General features: G+C 50.5%; 2 protein-coding genes across 2 annotated transcripts; one reads left to right on the forward strand and one right to left on the reverse strand.

The window, feature by feature from the left end:
- The first annotated feature begins 415 nt into the window (after positions 1-415).
- Positions 416-8,153, forward strand: aars2 (alanyl-tRNA synthetase 2, mitochondrial (putative)). Its single transcript, XM_062388221.1, has 22 exons — positions 416-748; positions 1,356-1,544; positions 1,616-1,761; positions 1,845-2,036; positions 2,114-2,258; positions 2,387-2,532; positions 2,620-2,728; positions 2,879-2,917; positions 3,027-3,141; positions 3,886-4,013; positions 4,195-4,333; positions 4,399-4,568; positions 4,651-4,764; positions 4,865-5,005; positions 5,363-5,500; positions 5,576-5,679; positions 5,798-5,906; positions 5,987-6,112; positions 6,300-6,410; positions 7,307-7,390; positions 7,550-7,663; positions 7,809-8,153. The coding sequence occupies exons 1-22, from the start codon at positions 428-430 to the stop codon at positions 7,974-7,976; spliced, it is 3,048 nt and encodes a 1,015-aa protein (XP_062244205.1). The 5' UTR covers positions 416-427; the 3' UTR covers positions 7,977-8,153.
- Positions 8,141-17,395, reverse strand: capn2l (calpain 2, (m/II) large subunit, like). The gene is made up of 21 exons (XM_062388269.1): positions 17,046-17,395; positions 16,225-16,294; positions 15,237-15,358; positions 14,948-15,081; positions 13,407-13,575; positions 13,022-13,105; positions 12,497-12,582; positions 11,921-11,995; positions 11,671-11,831; positions 11,378-11,547; positions 11,001-11,012; positions 10,667-10,878; positions 10,538-10,574; positions 10,262-10,327; positions 10,129-10,186; positions 9,991-10,055; positions 9,409-9,477; positions 9,258-9,336; positions 8,914-9,030; positions 8,387-8,445; positions 8,141-8,303 (listed from the first exon to the last, which is right to left on the reverse strand). The coding sequence occupies exons 1-21, from the start codon at positions 17,280-17,282 to the stop codon at positions 8,280-8,282; spliced, it is 2,106 nt and encodes a 701-aa protein (XP_062244253.1). The 5' UTR covers positions 17,283-17,395; the 3' UTR covers positions 8,141-8,279.
- Positions 17,396-17,485: the final 90 nt, after the last annotated feature.

Here is a 17,485-nt window from a genome sequence, read left to right on the forward strand (position 1 = left end):
TAACAATTGATCACATTTTCATGTACGATGATAGAACTGAGAAGTTTAAGACATATATGGTTAAGAATGAAACTAGATCACAGTCTGTGGTAAAGCTCTTCACTGAAAGATCTGCTCACATGTTTAACAAAATTATTCAACCAATCAAATTCAACCCAACAATTCACTGGACGGGGGACAGATCATATCATTTTATATTATAATATTATATTATATTTTATTGTGTCATGTCATACTATATTATATTAGGTCATGGTATATTATATATATAATTATGTTATGTTATGTTATGTTATGTTATGTTATGTTATGTTAGTTCACAATACCAGTCAGTACGTGGAGGACTGTGCTCTCTGAACAATAGGGGGCGCTGAAGTTCTCACTGTCATCGTCCTCATTAACAGAAGAAAAGACGGTGATAGTGCGCATGCGCATCATTACAACCTGTGGAGGGCGGTTCGACGGGATTCAGGGTCAGACCGGGTCCGTCAGTGAGATCCCAATCCGGGTCCAGATGTTCAGGTTCGGGCTCCGGAGGCTCCGGCAGCTCGACCGGCCGCTGGGCCTCCTCTCTGCCGGCTCAGCTCGCTCCTCCAGCGGCTGTGCTCCGGAGCTGCCCGCTGCCCGGGTCCGGAGCACCTTCCTGGAGTTCTTCCGGCAGAGACACGGACACCTGCTGGTCCCGTCCTCCCCGGTCCGGCCCAGGGGAGACCCCAGCCTGCTGTTCGTCAACGCCGGCATGAACCAGGTCTGGGTCCAGTCACCGGTGCGGCCCGGATAGCTAACAGCTGACGGCTAGCGATTTCAAAATAAGAGTCGATGGATCTCACGTGCAACCAATGAGAACACTTGATCTTTATTGTGTGAATGAAACTAGTAGTTTTCACTAGTTTTAAACAATTATAAATAAACGTACTAGTGAGAGCTCATAACCACGTTGATCATTAACCTGTTGAACTGTTTAATGATAGAATAATAAATGTTTCTGTTGTTGAACTTCATTTTCACACAATTGACCTGAATCCATATTTTCTTCAGGTGATGGATCCTCGTGTGTGATGGATGACCACATGAGGATCCATTAATCTGACATCTGATCAGAGTTCCATCACATTGTTAACTGTCAGCATCCTTATTGATCCAGCAGCTGATTGTTTGAGTTGTCTATAAATCACATTTTATTATTATAGCCCATATTCAGAAATCACTATGTCCAATAGATCTTAACAAGGAGGAGCATCCTCTGATCTCAACCTCCAACAAGAGTAGAACTACCACACCACCTCCCAGGACACACAGGGGTGTGATACTCTTCTTTGCTGGTTCTTCATTCATGCTGTTCTTCCTCTGCTCAGTTCAAGCCCGTCTTCCTGGGTACGGTGGACCCCCGCAGTGCGATGGCCTCGTACCGCCGGGTGGTCAACAGCCAGAAGTGCGTCCGAGCCGGAGGCAAGCACAACGACCTGGAGGACGTGGGCCGGGACCTGTATCACCACACCTTCTTCGAGATGCTGGGAAACTGGTCGTTTGGAGACTACTTCAAGGTCAGGGGTCACTTCCTGTTTGGAGGGGGGGGAACCTGTCCAGCCTCACAGTGAGTTGTGTGTGTTTTCAGGAGGAGGCGTGCTCGATGGCGTGGAACCTCCTCACGGAGCATTATGGGATACCTGCAGACAGACTCTACGTGTCTTACTTTGCTGGAGATGCTGCGTCGGGTTTATCTGCTGATGAGGAGACTCGACAGATCTGGTTGGACGTCGGGTACGAGACTCACACTGAAGGGTTCAGGGTCAGGCTCTGGTTCTAGATCAGACTGAAGGTCAGTGATGATGTCTTCTCCTCAGGGTCCCCCCCAGTCGACTCCTGCCATTCGGCCTCAAGGAGAACTTCTGGGAGATGGGCGAGTCGGGCCCCTGTGGCCCCTGCACCGAGATCCACTACGACCACGGTGGGGGACGAGACGCCGCCCAGCTGGTCAACGCTGACAGTCCTGACGTGGTGGAGATCTGGAACCTGGTCTTCATTCAGTACAACAGGTACCCACACACTCACTCACACACACACTCACTCAAAGCTTACACACACCTACATTAAACCTGGTGTGTGTCTTCAGGGAGACGGACCACAGTCTTCGTCTGCTGCCTCGGTTCAGTGTGGACACTGGTATGGGTCTGGAGAGACTGGTGAGCGTCCTGCAGGGGAAAAGATCCAACTACGACACCGACCTCTTCACCCCCCTGCTCCACGCCATCCACCAGGTAGTCAGCTGAACCCGGTCCACCTGCACATTATCCAGGATTCACCAGGAGGTGTGAAGTCTGTTCTCAGGGTTATAGTTTGAATGTTGGTTGTGTTAATATATCAATATCAATCTGTCTGTCCTCAGAGGTCAAAGGTCGGGGCGTACCGCGGCCTGACGGGTGCAGCAGACCAGGGGAAGGTGGACATGGCCTACAGGGTGGTGGCCGATCACATCCGCACTCTCTCAGTCTGCATTGCAGACGGCATTCATCCAGGCATGTCCGGAGCCGAGTGAGTCTTCCACCAATCAGCTGTCAGTTTCCACAGCGCGACACGAGCACTTTGTGTATTTTGTGTATTTGTGTTTTTGTGTATGAGGTTGGTGCTGAGGAGGATCTTACGCAGAGCGGTCCGTTTCTGTGTGGAGGTCCTTCAGGCTCCTCCAGGTGCGCTGGCCAGCCTGGTCCCTGTGGTGACCCACACCCTGGTGAATCACCTTTAATCGCTCTGACACGTCTCACGAGAAGCACTTTCAGGAAGTCGCCTCATGTCACGTGATCACTTAAAAATATAAAAACATAAAGTCACCTGTGGGAACGTCACTAATCCCCCCCCCCCCCCCCCCCCTCGTCCGCAGGGCGACGTGTATCCTGAGCTCCACACGGAGGTCGACCGGGTGAGTCACGTGTTCACGTGTTCCCTGACATGTGTCAGTTTCTCTGAGGAAATGACGTCAGCTGCGTGTAACAGCAGCTTCTGATTGACAGCTGGTGTTCTCCCTTCAGATCATGGACATCATTAACGAGAATGAGGCTCACTTCCTGTCGTCTCTGCAGCAGGGCAGCCGGCTGATCCACCGCACACTCAACAAAATGGACCAAAAACATGGAGTCTTCCCTGGTCAGTCCCCCCCCCCCCCCAACGCACCACGACTCCCAGGTTTCAGAATGTCCTCGTGTCCTGATTGGGATGTTTGGGATCTGCGCTTAATGCAACAAGACCTTCGATAAATAATGAAAATATTAACAATTTGTATTGAAAGTATATATTATGTAAATATATAATGAAATCACTATAGTTTGTGCATCACATTTAAATAATACTGCAAGAATACTGATAACCGTGATAACTGTGGTCACAAAGATCTTGAAACAAAGTTTTAATCCCAACGAACACAGTAAAGCAGAGGGGTCTCTCAAACTCTCTCCTACTCTCTCACTCTCTCTCTACCCCCCCTCACTCTCTCTCTCTCTCCCCCCCTCTCGCTCTACCCCCTCTCTCTCTCACTCACTCACTCTCTCACTCTCTCTCTACCCCCCCTCACTCTCTCTCTCACCCCTCTCTCTCTTTCTCTCACACTCACTCACACTCTCTCTCCCTCTCTCTACCCCCCCTCTCACTCACTCACTCACTCACTCACTCACACTCTCTCTCTCTCTCACTCACTCACTCACTCACTCACTCACTCACTCACTCACTCACTCTCACTCTCTCTCTACCCCCCCTCACTCTCTCTCCCCCCTCTCTCTCTTTCTCTCTCACTCACTCACACTCTCTCTCCCCCCCTCTCACTCACTCACTCACACTCACTCACACACTCTCTCTCTCTCTCTCTCTCTCTCTCTCTCTCTCTCTCTCTCTCAGCCCCGGTGGTCTGGTCTCTACACAGGGATCTGGGCTTCCCACTGGACCTGGTGGACCTGATGTTGGAGGAGAGGGGGGTGCGGGTCGACCGTCAGGAGCTCGATCGACTCGTTGCAGGAAACCTTAAGGTTACTATGGAAACCAGACCCTATCATAAACATATTCACTCCAGACTCAAATCGAGGACCAGCTGCATTACCTTCTGTGAAGCAGACAGGGGGCTTTTATTGTGAAAACCCGGACCTGATCTCACCTGTAGTGGGCTGTCAGGTGAGTGATGATGTCATCGGGGCCCTGTCTGTACTGCAGGTGGCGTCCGAGCTGCGGTCAGGTGACCGGTCCCACGTGACGCTGGACGTGGTCAGCCTGGCGGCGCTGCAGCGTCTCCCCGTCCCCCACACCGACGACAGCCTGAAGCACCGGTACCGACAGGAAGAGGAACTATACGGTGAGTCACCCTGCACAGGCCTCACCCCCCCGCTCGCTCCAGGTAACCATCTCCTCTCCTCGCAGTTTTCCCACCATGCAGTGCGACGGTCCTGGCGCTGTACGACGGTCGGACTCTGGTGTCAGAGGTCACCAAGGGTCAGCGCTGCGGCGTCATCCTGGACCAGACGTGTTTCTACTCTGAGCAGGGGGGGCAGTCACATGACCAGGGCTACTTCACACGGGATGGCCTGCAGGTGAGCGGACCACCCACAAACGAAGGGCATTGTGGGTAAGTGTCCAGATGAGGCATGACCCCAGGTGTTTCCTGTCTCTTAGGACGTGCTGTTTCCTGTGGAGCACGTGGCCGTGGCGGGGGGGTACGTGGTCCATCAGGTGACCGCCCCTGAGCTCCTGCAGACCGGAGACCAGCTCCACTTACACCTGAATCAGGTAGACAGGAAGTAGACCCTGGACATGTCCTCAGTGACGTTCACTGATCAGATGGAGTGCATGTGAAACTTGTTGGAGATGTTTGTCTGTCTGTGTTCAGGGACACCGGCTGGCGTGCATGGTGAGACACACGGCCACTCACCTGCTGAACTTTGCTCTGAAGACAGTTCTTGGTCTTTCAGTTCATCAGAGAGGTTCTCACGTGTCAGCTGATCGACTCCGCTTCGACTTCACTGCCAAGGTCAAACACTGTCTGTCCCTCTGTCTGTCCCTCTGTCTGTCCCTCTGCCCGTCCGCCCCTCTGTCTGTCCCTCTGTCTGTCCGTCCCTCTGTCTGTCTCTCTCTGCTTGTCCCTCTGCCCGTCCGCCCCTCTGTCTGTCCCTCTGTCGGCCTGTCCCTCTGTCCGTCTGTCCCTCTGCCCGTCCCTCTGTCTGTCTCTCTGTCTGTCCGTCCCTCTGTCCGTCTGTCTGTCCCTCTGTCTGTCCCTCTGTCTGTCTCTCTCTGCTTGTCCCTCTGTCTGTCTGTCCCTCTGTCTGTCCCTCTGTCTGTCCCTCTGTCTGTCTCTCTGTCTCTGATGGTTCTAACGTCTCTACCTCAGGGTTCTCTGAGCGTCTCTCAGCTGCAGCAGGTAGAAAAATGTGTTAACGACATCGTCGCAGCCAATCAGAACGTGTACAGCCAGGAGGTTCCTCTGCAGAGCGCCAGGAGCATCAGGGGACTGAGGACAGTGGACGAGGTGAACGTCAGTCCCTCATTGGACCAGGTCCTTCTCTCTGTAGGTGCTCTGACCGTCTGTAACTTCCTGTCTCAGGTGTATCCTGACCCTGTCCGTGTGGTGGCGGTGGCAGTCCCGGTTTCTGAGCTGTTGGCCAATGGGACAGACAGACAGACGTCTGTGGAGCTCTGCTGTGGAACGTATGACTGAAACACACTTATTGCATGTACTCAACAACACACAGGACTCTTATTTTGAAAGCTGTGAAACATTGACAGGAAGTGTGAACGTGTCCCGCTGCTTCCTGTCTCTGTTCAGTCACCTGCTTAAGACCGGAGCTATCGAGGATCTGGTGATTGTCTCCGAGAGACAGATGGTCAAAGGAATCAGTCGCATCATCGCTGTGACGGGACAGGAAGCGACACGGGTCGGTGACATCACATCCTGTCTCCTCCTGATGTTTATAAAAATAAAAGTGTGAATAAATGATAAACTGGTTGTGTGCAGGCTCGGGAGGCGGGTCAGGTGTTGTCTGAGGAAGTGGACTCTCTGGCAGCCAGACTGACAGACTCCGCCCACTGCAGCTTCGACTCCGCCCAGCGCTTCGCAAAGGAGATTGGCGTCCTCTCTGATGTAGGTATCTTACCCAGAATGCAATACGCCCTGTGAGACTGTAGGCTGCATTCAGAAAGTCCAAATAATCTGATTCCAAACCACATTCCAGGAAAGACGAGAAGAAGAAACTGTAAGAAGTTAGAAGAAGAGTGACAGTGCAGAGAAACTGACTTTCTGTTTGACCCCGAGCTGTCTCTGTCTGTAGACTGTAGATACCACCCCCATTCCCCAGTGGCAGCGCAGAGAACTGCAGCTCCGCCTCCGAGCTCTGCAGAGGAGCAGCAACACGGCCGTCAGGAAGCTGGAGACCAGAGAGGTGAACTTTCACTCCTGAGCTGTTTAACTGATGATCTGTTGTCCCCAACAATAACACTGTCTGACGCCGGGTTCACACCACGGAAGCGACGCCGAAGCGCCAATCCTCTGGCTCCCATCCACTCCCATGTTAAATCGATGTGCTGAACACACCGGAGGCTGAAGCACTGCGTTGTGCCGCGGCTGCCTCGCGCCGTGAAGCGATCGTTTCGGCATCGAGTCTATTTTTTCTGCTTGACGCGAGCGTATCGCGACAGGAAACACACTGAAAAACTATTTTAAACGATATTGACGTCATATTTTATATGATATAAATTATCAAATATGCATCCCATACTTTGTATTCACCCTCTGTTGTCCTGGAGTTTTAATTTTACCACTTTTACCGACCACATTATTAAATGTCCCCCTCTGCCCATCCACTACAGCCACACAAGCAGTCATAATGATAAAAAGAGAGAGAGAGGGGGGGCTACGTATTCTCCACATAGGCTTGAGTGGAGAATACATAATTTACCCTCGACCCCCGATTTTTTTTTTGATATTAAATTAATAATTGAAGTGGAGAAGTGCAGTGAGTTGTATGATCCTCGGAACATGTTGTATAAAGACAACACCAAGGAGGACACATGTTGGGACGCTGATGCAGTTCATTTTGGAGCAACAAGTAAGTATATGCTTGAAAAAAAATATGAAATGCCTTTTTTACTGCAGGCTGATAACAGCGGCGCTTCGGCGCCCGGTGTGAACCCGGCGTGAGAGGGAAGTCCTACAGATCTGGTACAAAATGAAGATTGTATTTGAGAGGTCATAGGTCATGGCTGGTAGCGGTGTACAACCACAGGATGGGGATCGTATTATGCTGATCTGAGTGTTTTCCCATCATGCTTTGCTCAGGCTGCAGGTAATGCTCAGGCTCTGCTGGAGAAGCACGGCAGGAAGGTTCTGCTGGTGGACACGTTGGACACGGACTCCCTGTCGGTGAGAACCTGATGTTCCTGTAGCTCCGCCTCCCAGACAGCACTGTGCTGATTGGTTGCTCTGTAATGAATATCAGTTGCTGTGATTCAGAAAAATATATAAATCCAAAGGAAATGGAGAAATCATAAAAGGAAAATGACTGACTTCCACCTGTTCCAGGTTGTGATGAAGACGGTGAACCAGGTGAGCGCCCTCGCTCCTCTCAGCTTCGTGATGCTGCTCGCTCACCAGAGGCATTCTGGGAAGGTTCTCTGTGCCTGTCAGGTTCCAAAGGTAACTGTCCGAAACATTCTCTTCCTCTGTGTCCGTTTGAATGACTGGTGACAACACCTAGCTGCATTAACCCCAAGTCAGCTTCAACCGGGGGGGGGGGGGGGGGGGGCTTTAAAGCTTCTAATTGGCTTGGTTCTTCCCACAGGATGCAAACTCTCTCCCGGCCTCTGATTGGGCGCTGGCGGTGTGCCGTCAGCTCGGGGGGACTGCTGGTGGCACAGCAGTGGTTGCAAAGGGAACAGGAAGTAGCAGTGACATCACAGAGGCGCTGAGGTGGGCGGAGGAGTTTGCCCGACAGAAAACACAGCGATGACGTCTTGGAGAGAAGGGACATGAGGTCACAGCGCCTCCTGCTGGAGGATTTAACACCAGCCCACAGGCGCAACTGTCTCCTTCTCATTGGACAACAGCTTCAGCATTTAAATGGACATTTCATTGATTTGAACTTCTTTGTTTTAAAAGAAATAAAACCACAGATTCTGTTTTTAAATTCTCTTTATTCTGAATTCATGATTATTAATCCTTCAACCAGCTCATTACAGTTTCTCATTAAAACGTGATCAAACGTCAGATTAGGTCTGAACGTCCTGATCTGAATCAGACGGGTCCGGGTTCCTCAGAGCATGGACACGTTCAGCCACTGCAGAAAAACACAATGGCACAACTCACTTATTGTTCTAATCACTCATGTGACCTGTGAATAAAAACACAGAAGGTTCTCACCTCCAACATGCTCAGCTCGATGGTTCCTGAGTTGTCTCTGTCCAACTCGTGGAACGTGTCTGAGAGAAAACATTGAAATCACAATCATGGTTCGTGAGGACAGGGTGGTATGTGAGGACAGAGATGTTAGTGAGGACGTTGTGGTTAGTGAGGACAGTGTGAGGACTGTGTGGTTAGCGAGGACAGAGTGGTTAGTGAGGACGTGTGAGGACGTTGTGGGTAGTGAGGACAGTGTGAGGACAGAGTGGTTAGTGAGGACAGAGTGGTTAGTGAGGACAGGGTGGTTAGTGAGGACAGTGTGGTTAGTGAGGATGTGTGAATGGTGTGGTTAGTGAGGACAGTGATCTTCAGGAGGACAGTGATGTTAGTGACGACACTGGGTTCAGGAGGACGGGGTGAGAACGTGTGAATGGTTTGGTTAGTGAGGACAGTGTGGCTCAGGAGGACGGTGTGAGGACAGAGTGGTTAGTGAGGACAGTGTGGTTCAGGAGGACGGTGTGAGGACAGAGTGGTATGTGAGGACCCACCGAACATGGTCTCCAGACGAACCAAGCAGCTGACGAAGTTGTCGAAGTCGATGGTGAGGTCTTGTTCACTGTACCGAGCCACGAGGACCTGATGAAGAGGATTATTCAGACTGAACCCTGAAGAGCACAGAGGGTCAGAGGTCATGTATGTGAATCACACGACTGGATCATGTGATTCTCTGAAGGTTAACAGCTTCTCCTACAGTCTCTACTTCCTGTTCAAGCTTCATGTTATCTGCAAGACTAAAACTTATTTGATTCAAGATCTTTTTTAAAGCTTCTTTCAGACCTGAACTAAGCTTCTACCACGTGGCGGATGAAACAGGAACCATCAGCTTCTCTACCTGCTTCCTCCACAGCCAGTCTCATCTCTGTGGAGCTTATGGTCCCCGTCTGGTCCACGTCCTTCTCTCTGTAGATGGACTGTCACAGGACGATAGGCGGGTTAACGGGACATGTCATCTCACTGAGGTCAAAGGTCAACACACAACTCACCAGAAAGTTTTCGATCTTTGTCCACAGAATTTTGAACTCGACCAGCCCCAGTTTCCCGCTGCCGTCTTTCTGCAGCAGACGTTCAGGAAGCGAAGCGTAGATTGTTACGGACATTTTGAGAGTTAGAACTCGACTCTGTTTATATCTAACTCCCCCTGGTGGTGGATTCAAAAAACGACATCTGACACCTGAACAGTGAGTTCATGTTTATCAGTTTCACGGTCTGTCTCTGTCATGTATTAGGTGTTTAAGTAATATTTATACAAATAAATATACAAATATAATCTATATCATAAGTTTATATTTATATATGCTGTGCATCTGCCAATGGGCTCGTTGCTGCCTCACTGCGAGCTGAACACTCAACATCACGACTGCTTTCTGTCCCGGCTCCTAATCGTTTTAATAACACTTCTAAGTCACTGACATGAAGAACTTTGTAGTTTGTCTTTCTTGAAGATAATTGTTCTTCTTAGCTTCTTGTTCTGGTTTGTTTCCTCATGGCTGAGCAGTGAACTGAAATTAAATGTAAAACTGAATTGAATCCCGTGTGAGGAGCCGTGTCCTGCGGTGGAAGGATACGTCCAGCAGGTTGACCATGTTGCGACACGTCGTGATGCTGAAGCCGCTGGTCTGGATGTCAGAACCTGTCGGACACAAACACACCGCCGGTTATTTCACCGTGGACGGAGACAACCCGGGTCTGAGGCTCAGTCTTACGTTTGGTCACCACTTTGTTGAGGATCTTCATCAGCTCGAAGGCGCTGATCTCACAGTCCTGTGGCGGAGAGACGCTTCGTCACGTACATGTCAAACAACCTGATCTGAGACAACACGATCATCAGCAGCTCACCTCCCCCGCCAGCTGTCCGAATAGACTTCTGAACCGATTGTCCACATCGTCCTCGTCCAGCTCCACCTGAAGACACAAGGGGCAGACGTTGAGACCATCGTGTGATGACACAACATTTGTGTCATTTGTTGTTCAGAAACATGTAAAATCTCGACATTTGAGAAGCTGGAAACACAAAGATTCTTTTTCAGGAAGAATCTTAATGAGCTGTGTGTTTCCTCATTTTGATGTTTGTTGTTTTGTTTTGTTTTTACTGACACTCAAAACCTGTCTCACCTTCTTCACTCTGGACTCGATGGGGTCGTCCAACTCTCTGCAGGAAGACAAACAGCCACAGATTAACTCAGCGTCTGCAGGTCCTCTAACACCCCCACCCCCCCCCCCCCCCCGCCCCGGGAGACCTACTGAAACTCGGCCTGTTTCTCAGAGAAGACCCGGACGTGGAAGTCTCCGTTGAGGTTGGCATCGAACGTGGACGGGATGATCAGATACTCTCCGGGCGGCAGACAGAAGCGGCTGCAGACTTCTCGCAGGTTGATGAAGGTTTCTGAGCGAGCGGCGGAGGCGTGACGCAGGAAGAAGTTCTTGTTGAGGTGCACGGTCCTCTGACCAGAGAACTGACGGACACAAGGAGGCAGCTTCACGTCACAGAACAGTTCACAGACAATAAAAGGATGCAGCCGAGGAACCGACTCAGAAGGGGAAGAAGAAGAAGAAGGGTGTGTCAGATGATCAGTACCTCGTCAGGAACCTGAAACACAAGAAGCAGACATTCACACACATGAACCTCCGAGTCCAGAAGTGACCTCACGTCTGCTTCTGCTTGTATCTGACACCTTCCGAGCTTCCTGCTTTTCTTTCATTGGCTCCTGCTCACACTCAACAGGTGTGAAACAAGAGGTGACAACCAATCACCTGTCAGAAGCTGTGGCTGCTGCTTCTGCTGGTTAAACTGTTTCCTGACTGCAAACTGGGAACCTGCTCCACTTCCTCTCTCACTGTGCCCAGTTCACTCAGAGCTGGTCCAACCAGCTTTGTTTCTGAATCAGAATTTCTCCTTGAGGCCAAACTGAGTCATTGCGCAGATCTGTCAATCATCCAGAAATGTGTCTTCACCTCGTAGATGGCAAATCCGATCGTGTGCATGTCCTCTCCCATCTTCCTCTTGCATCTGCGGTTCTTCTGGATCAGCCCGACCACAAAGCTGCAGCCAGCCTCGCCGTCCTCAGGGTCGTCGTCCTCCTCGTCCAGCTTGATGACAAACTGAGGGTTCGTCCAAAAGGTGTCTGTGGTCCCAGAGAAAAGGGTCAGAAGGTCAGAAGATCTTTAGAGAAACATGTGGCAGGACCTGCAGGATGTTGTTAGATGATTCTTTTGTGACCTGCTCTTATTCTGACAGGATCACTCACCAGGGAAGTTCCTGCAGCCTCCAGCGGTGGAGCCTCTCCTCCAGCTGCCCTCGAACTTGGACAGGGCCCACTTGGAGACGCCCTCGTCACTCAGAGCGTCAGGCGTCAGGTTACAGATCTCCACCCGGGAGTAATGTCGCAGGAAGTCGGTGAAGGACATCCTGCAACACAGAGCACCAGGTTTCTCCTCGTTCACAGAACCTGGTGACAACATTCAGGTGGTTTGTAGGAAAACAGAGAAATCGTTTACCAGAACTCTCCGTCCTCTGAGCGATGACTCAGCCGCTCTCTGTCCTCGTCACTGATGTAACGCCAATTCATCGAACTGTCGGAGGGGAGAGCAGTTAGACAAAGACAAGAGGGTTCAAGGACACCATGTGAAACTACAGTTCCCATAATGCAGCTGAACACCGTGGTCCCCTCCCGTTCTGTCAAATACAAGCAGCTGAAATGTGAGTCTCAGCCACCAGGAGGCAGCAGAGTAACGAGTCAGTGATCTGAGGCGTTAGTAGAGGATCAGTCTTCAGCTCAGGACAACAGGGAGGGGAGGGGCCAGGGGACACAAGGAGCTGCAGGTGTGATTGACCCGGGTCAGGTGACTCCACGATTCATTCAGGTGCTATTCATGTAGAATGTTGCAGTTGCAGTACTTCACGTTGTTGTATTAATGTAGTATGTTACAGTTGCAGTACTTCACGTTGTTGTATTAATGTAGTATGTTACAGTTGCAGTACTTCACGTTGTTGTATTAATGTAGTATGTCACAGTTGCAGTACTTCAGTGTAGTATTCATGTAGTATGTTGCAGTACTTCAGTGTGGACCTACTCATCACTCCAGGCTCCGGTCCACTCCACTTGACCCCAGGGATTCCTGACCCGGATCAGCTTCTCCTTGTCTCCACGGTACTCCACCTGCAGCCCATCACACACAGAGCAGACCACAGTGATGTGATTGGATATTAATATTTAAATATTTTATTTGCAGGCATCTTTCTGAGCACTCGAGGTCACCTTACACAGCAGCGATAAAAAGAAAACATCAAAAACATCACAATATAAATGATCAAGTCCCCACATCACATGAAAAGAAACAGTCGAGCAGCAGCCCCGCCCTCTGACGGTCGTTGGTTACCAGCCGCCTTTAAACCAAACAAAGAAGAAGAAGAAACCCCGCCCCTTTTCAGGTCACATTCAGATCCAACAAAAAACAACAAAATGTTAACGACATGTCAGTGTTGATTGGATAACTGACGACAGGTGAGGTCCTGTCTCATCTGAACAACAGGAACTCAAGCTGCTAATGCTGATGGGAAATTAAACACACACACACAGGTGGGGGGTGCTCGCTCACCTCAGCTGCACCTGTCAATGAGTAGGCGTGGCCTTTCACCAGCTTCTGAGAGGTAACTGCCTCTGAGTCGGACGAACTCGTGATCTGAAAGAAATGAGACACACACACACACACACACACACACACACACACACACACACACACACACACACACACACACACACACACACACACACACACACACACACACACACACACACACACACACACACACACACACACACACACACACACACACACACACACACACTTTCTGACATTAATATTTAGAATAAACTTCTGCTCTGTAGGAAACTCTCGTGTTTCACACTGTCCCATGTTTCCTCATCACATGTTGTTTAACACACATCATGTCTGCACAGTGTCACATCAGCAGTGGCCTCACGTCGATGGAGCAGCCCAGCAGCGAGCCTCGGTCCAGAGCCTTCTGGATGATGTGGAACAGATGTGGATCTGGTCTGTTCAGGTCGTGGACCTCAGCGATGCCTCCTGTGAAATCCTCGAAGCCCTCGGTGGTCGCTCCTCCGGACAGAGCCTCGTAACATCCGTTCACCCTGAAGTGACATCACACATCAACACCTGACGACTGCTGTGTGTGTGTCTGTGTTTGTTTGTCTGTGTTTGTTTGTCTGTGTTTCTGTGTGTGTGTGTGTGTGTGCAGATGGGTGTGGTTCTCTCTGACTCTCCCTCTATAATCAAATGTGAAGAATGCAGGGTGGAGGCTGGACGACATGTGGCAACTCACACCTGAACAGGTGACCACTCCTGCATCACAGTTTTTTGTGGGTGAGGCTGAAGTTGTATTGTGTTCAGAGCCTGAGGAGGTCGACAGCCTGAAGGTGCTAACATCTCAGACTCGCTCTCCAGACATGGAATGTCACCTTTCCTGTTGGGAGAGGGTCTGAGCTGCTGGGAGACGTACAGCTCTCCACTGAGATACAGTTCTACAGCGGGTTCTGGACCAGACGAGAGGGACTGGAGCTGCTAAAGGTGATGGATGCCAGGTGGGAGGGGGGGAACTCAGATTCAGAAGGCCCTTTGAAAAGGGACCCACCAGAGTCACCTGGAGGGGGGGCGTTCACAAGGTGGTTCATACGTGAACTTGGTACCTGAACACCTTCGGCAAACAATCTATGAAAGACTCTGTGGTCGGATCATAAATCACATCTGAGGCCTGTTCACCACACTCAGCTGATCAGCTCCTGGTGGTGACTGTATCAGAGGCTGCAAGGCAGACCTGGGAAACCAAAATGAGTTGAGAGGATACACTGGGAACATCTGATGGAGGCCCCCGCCGAACTCCTACCTCTGTTCAGGGCCTCCATTCCATAAGCAGCAGGCTGGAGGTCTAAAGATCGTCGGTGTCTGTCGAGGCAAACAACCAGCAGCAGAGAGGGCTGGAGGTCTCCTGGAGCAGCAGACAGGTGCCAAGAGGCCAGGAGGGTTGCGGCTTCTGCTGTCGCGGAAGCAAGAACTTGGGTGTGGGAGGAGTTCAGAAAGTTCATGGAGAGGAACTTTCAGTTTGCCACAAAGAAGATCTGGCAAACAATCTGCTCTGGAAGGGAAAGCGTGGCTTGGCCCAGACTGTGAACAGTCAAAGGAGGGAACATCTAACCTGGACTGGGGACATCACTGAGTCATGGAAGGAGCTCTTGAAGGAGCTTCCTAAAGCCATCCTACATGTCTGCTGGGTTCAGACATCTGGAGGGAGCTGGGAGAAGAACCTGTCCTCCATGTTGAAAGAACACAGTTCAGGTGGGCCAGGTATCTAGTACCTGGCCCTAGGATGTCTCCTGGGAAACCACCAGATGTATGTATGAGTGAATGTGATGATGATGAAACTATAAAAAGATTCAGACCGGAGCCGACCGGATCTGATTAGAATCATCAGACCAGACCTCAGCTGATCTCCAGTCAGTTCCTCACTTGGCGTAGGCCTTCTCCAGCAGAGCGCTCCAGAACTCCCTTCCCTCGGCCGAGTGGACGAACAGCAGCTCGTCCTCTTTCACCGGCAGCCGGTCATCGATCACCACGTCCACCCAGTCTCCGTACTGCCAGAACTACACACACACAGAGAACAGGACTCGTCAGGTTCTGGTTCCAGAGTCGTTGTACTAACGACCACTGAACGGGTCAGCCACCACCCGATCTGTACCCGAGCGCTGGTACTTTAACCTGGTACTGGTATTTCTCACAGTGGTGTGTACTGATGTACCTGGAAGTGGAAGATTCCAGCGTACTCCCCCTCCTGGAAGCTCTGCCCGTGTGGAACGACCCGAGCCAGAACTTCCTGGTTCAGAGTCAGAGAGGCGATGGCGGCGAGCAGCCAGCAGTCACCTGGATGACACACAGACAGGGGGCGGGGCTTAAAGCTATGGCAGAACACAGAGGCAGTGAAAAGGATCATGGGAGTTTGGTTTCTTCTGTTTATGAGCTGACTGTTGGAGCTCAGATGTCGGATAGTCATGAAACACACCATCAGTGTTCAAAGGGAGGAGTCAGTGAGCTCCTCAGGGATTGGCTGCACGGTGTTTCCTGTGTTCCTATGGTAACGGTTTCCCTCCTGGAGGAGAAACGTCCGCTTGTTTACAGTTTCAGTCGGCACGACAACACGCCCTGACCGCAACTGTACACACACACACACACACACACACACACACACACACACACACACACACACACACACACACACACACACACACACACACACACACACACACACACACACACACACACACACACACACACACACACACACACACACACACACACACACACACACACACACACACACACACACACACACACAGAATTTTCCAGCTCTCTGATGCAGACGCTTCGTGTGATTCATCCCCGTCAGAGGCGTTCAGGTGCATTGAGCAGAGTCAGACATTTCAGTCCCAGTTTTCACGAGACTCCACTCGTAGTTTGATGAAGTCTAGAGAACATCTGTAATCAGGTCTTCACACCACAGAGCACCTCACACCTGATGACAGTGAACACATCACTCAGAGCCAATCATTCATCGTCAATCACCAGATTCAGGTTCAGTCTCATCACACTCACACATGTGTCTTTCTGAAGCTGTGAGGACATCAGTGACATGACCTCTGACCCCTGAACCCGACCCTTCAAACTGTCTCTGAAACGGTGTGGTCACTAAGATGCTGAGTCACAGACTGAGATCAGATGCACGTCCTCACCCAGAGCTCCCTGACAGATGTCGGTCCTGGACGCTCCGGACACGATGAACTCGGGGTCAGAGGTCAGCTCCTGCAAAGACAAACAACAGCTGATGAAGATGTGTCCTGGAGGTGCTGGTCTTACCTGAGACAGGAACCTGCAGACAGAAGCTCTGAAAACACCTCCTACCCTGTTTTCATTCTCAAGAAAAAATAATACTTCACACAAATCACGAGATTCAAGGTTATTTAAAAAGCTTGAAAGATATTTATTAATGAGATTCAAGTCCTGAAGTCAGTCCTCAGGGCGGAGCCTGTGTTTAACATGATTAAATATATATGTTTCCTATTAACATGATTAAATATATATGTTTCCTATTAACATGATTAAATCTACATGTTTCACTATATGTTCGTCTCCACATGTGCAGCATTGTTTTTAATGGACAGTGAACAATGGGGGGGAGCAGTATAATTTACCAGACCTTACTGTAGAACCTCTCTCTCTCTCTCTCTCTCTCTCTCTCTCTCTCTCTCTCTCTCTCTCTCTCTCTCTCTCTCTCTCTCTCTCTCTCTCTCTCTCTCTCTCTCTCTCTCTCTCTCTCTCTCGTAAACCTGATCATCCAGTAAAGTGACCTGAATCCTCTTCAAACAGGAAACAGGTGTTAACAGATGAATTTCTGATTCGATCTCTTGAAAAGTTTCTAGTTCTTACTCTACAGTCACTGATGTATTCGTTTGAACTTCTCTAGTCTTGGTGAAGAACAAACCTGGTGAAGAAGAAGGTTTGAATAATTAATCATAAATAATAAGCAGTCAGTTAAAGTTTGAGAGGAACTGACCGTCGGTCGCTTCCAGGTCACCCCCCGGGTCTTGTAGGATCCGGCCCCCAGCTCCTTGAAGCCCAGGGACGAGGGCAGCGCCGGGAACGACTCGTCCTGGAACAAGTGTCCGGACTCGAAGCACTGCTGCCGCAGAGCCTCGTAGTCCTGGTTCAGGTACTTCACCGCCCGGTCGTGGGTCCCGATGCCTTGCTCAAGGTCCCGGCGCTGCTGCAGGGCGGAGGCGATGCCCGCCATGATGCTGGATCCTGGGTCTGATCTGGGTCCTGGGTCTGGATCTGGATCCTGGAGGGTCCGAGTCTGGATGTGATCTGAAGCGTTCACAGGTGTGATGCCAGGTCGGGCGGGTCCCGCCCCGGTTACAAACAGGTTAGACTTCCTCTGATTGCCTTCAGAATAAAAGCCCTCCGCTGCTCAGCTGATGTCATCATCATTTACAT

Source organism: Platichthys flesus, chromosome 5, assembly GCF_949316205.1.
Source record: "Platichthys flesus chromosome 5, fPlaFle2.1, whole genome shotgun sequence".
Classification (NCBI taxonomy): Eukaryota; Metazoa; Chordata; class Actinopteri; order Pleuronectiformes; family Pleuronectidae; genus Platichthys; species Platichthys flesus.

Coding starts and splice junctions, on each gene's coding strand:
- aars2 (XM_062388221.1), top strand. CDS start 428: ATGCGCATCATTACAACCTGTGGAGGGCGGTTCGACGGGATTCAGGGT. Junction 4,569..4,650: donor TCACACGGGATGGCCTGCAG/GTGAGCGGACCA, acceptor CCTGTCTCTTAG/GACGTGCTGTTTCCTGTGGA. Junction 5,006..5,362: donor GCTTCGACTTCACTGCCAAG/GTCAAACACTGT, acceptor TCTCTACCTCAG/GGTTCTCTGAGCGTCTCTCA.
- capn2l (XM_062388269.1), bottom strand. CDS start 17,282: ATGGCGGGCATCGCCTCCGCCCTGCAGCAGCGCCGGGACCTTGAGCAA. Junction 16,295..17,045: donor TGACCTGGAAGCGACCGACG/GTCAGTTCCTCT, acceptor TTGTCTTTGCAG/GAGCTGACCTCTGACCCCGA. Junction 11,548..11,670: donor AGGCTGCAGGAACTTCCCTG/GTGAGTGATCCT, acceptor CTGGGACCACAG/ACACCTTTTGGACGAACCCT.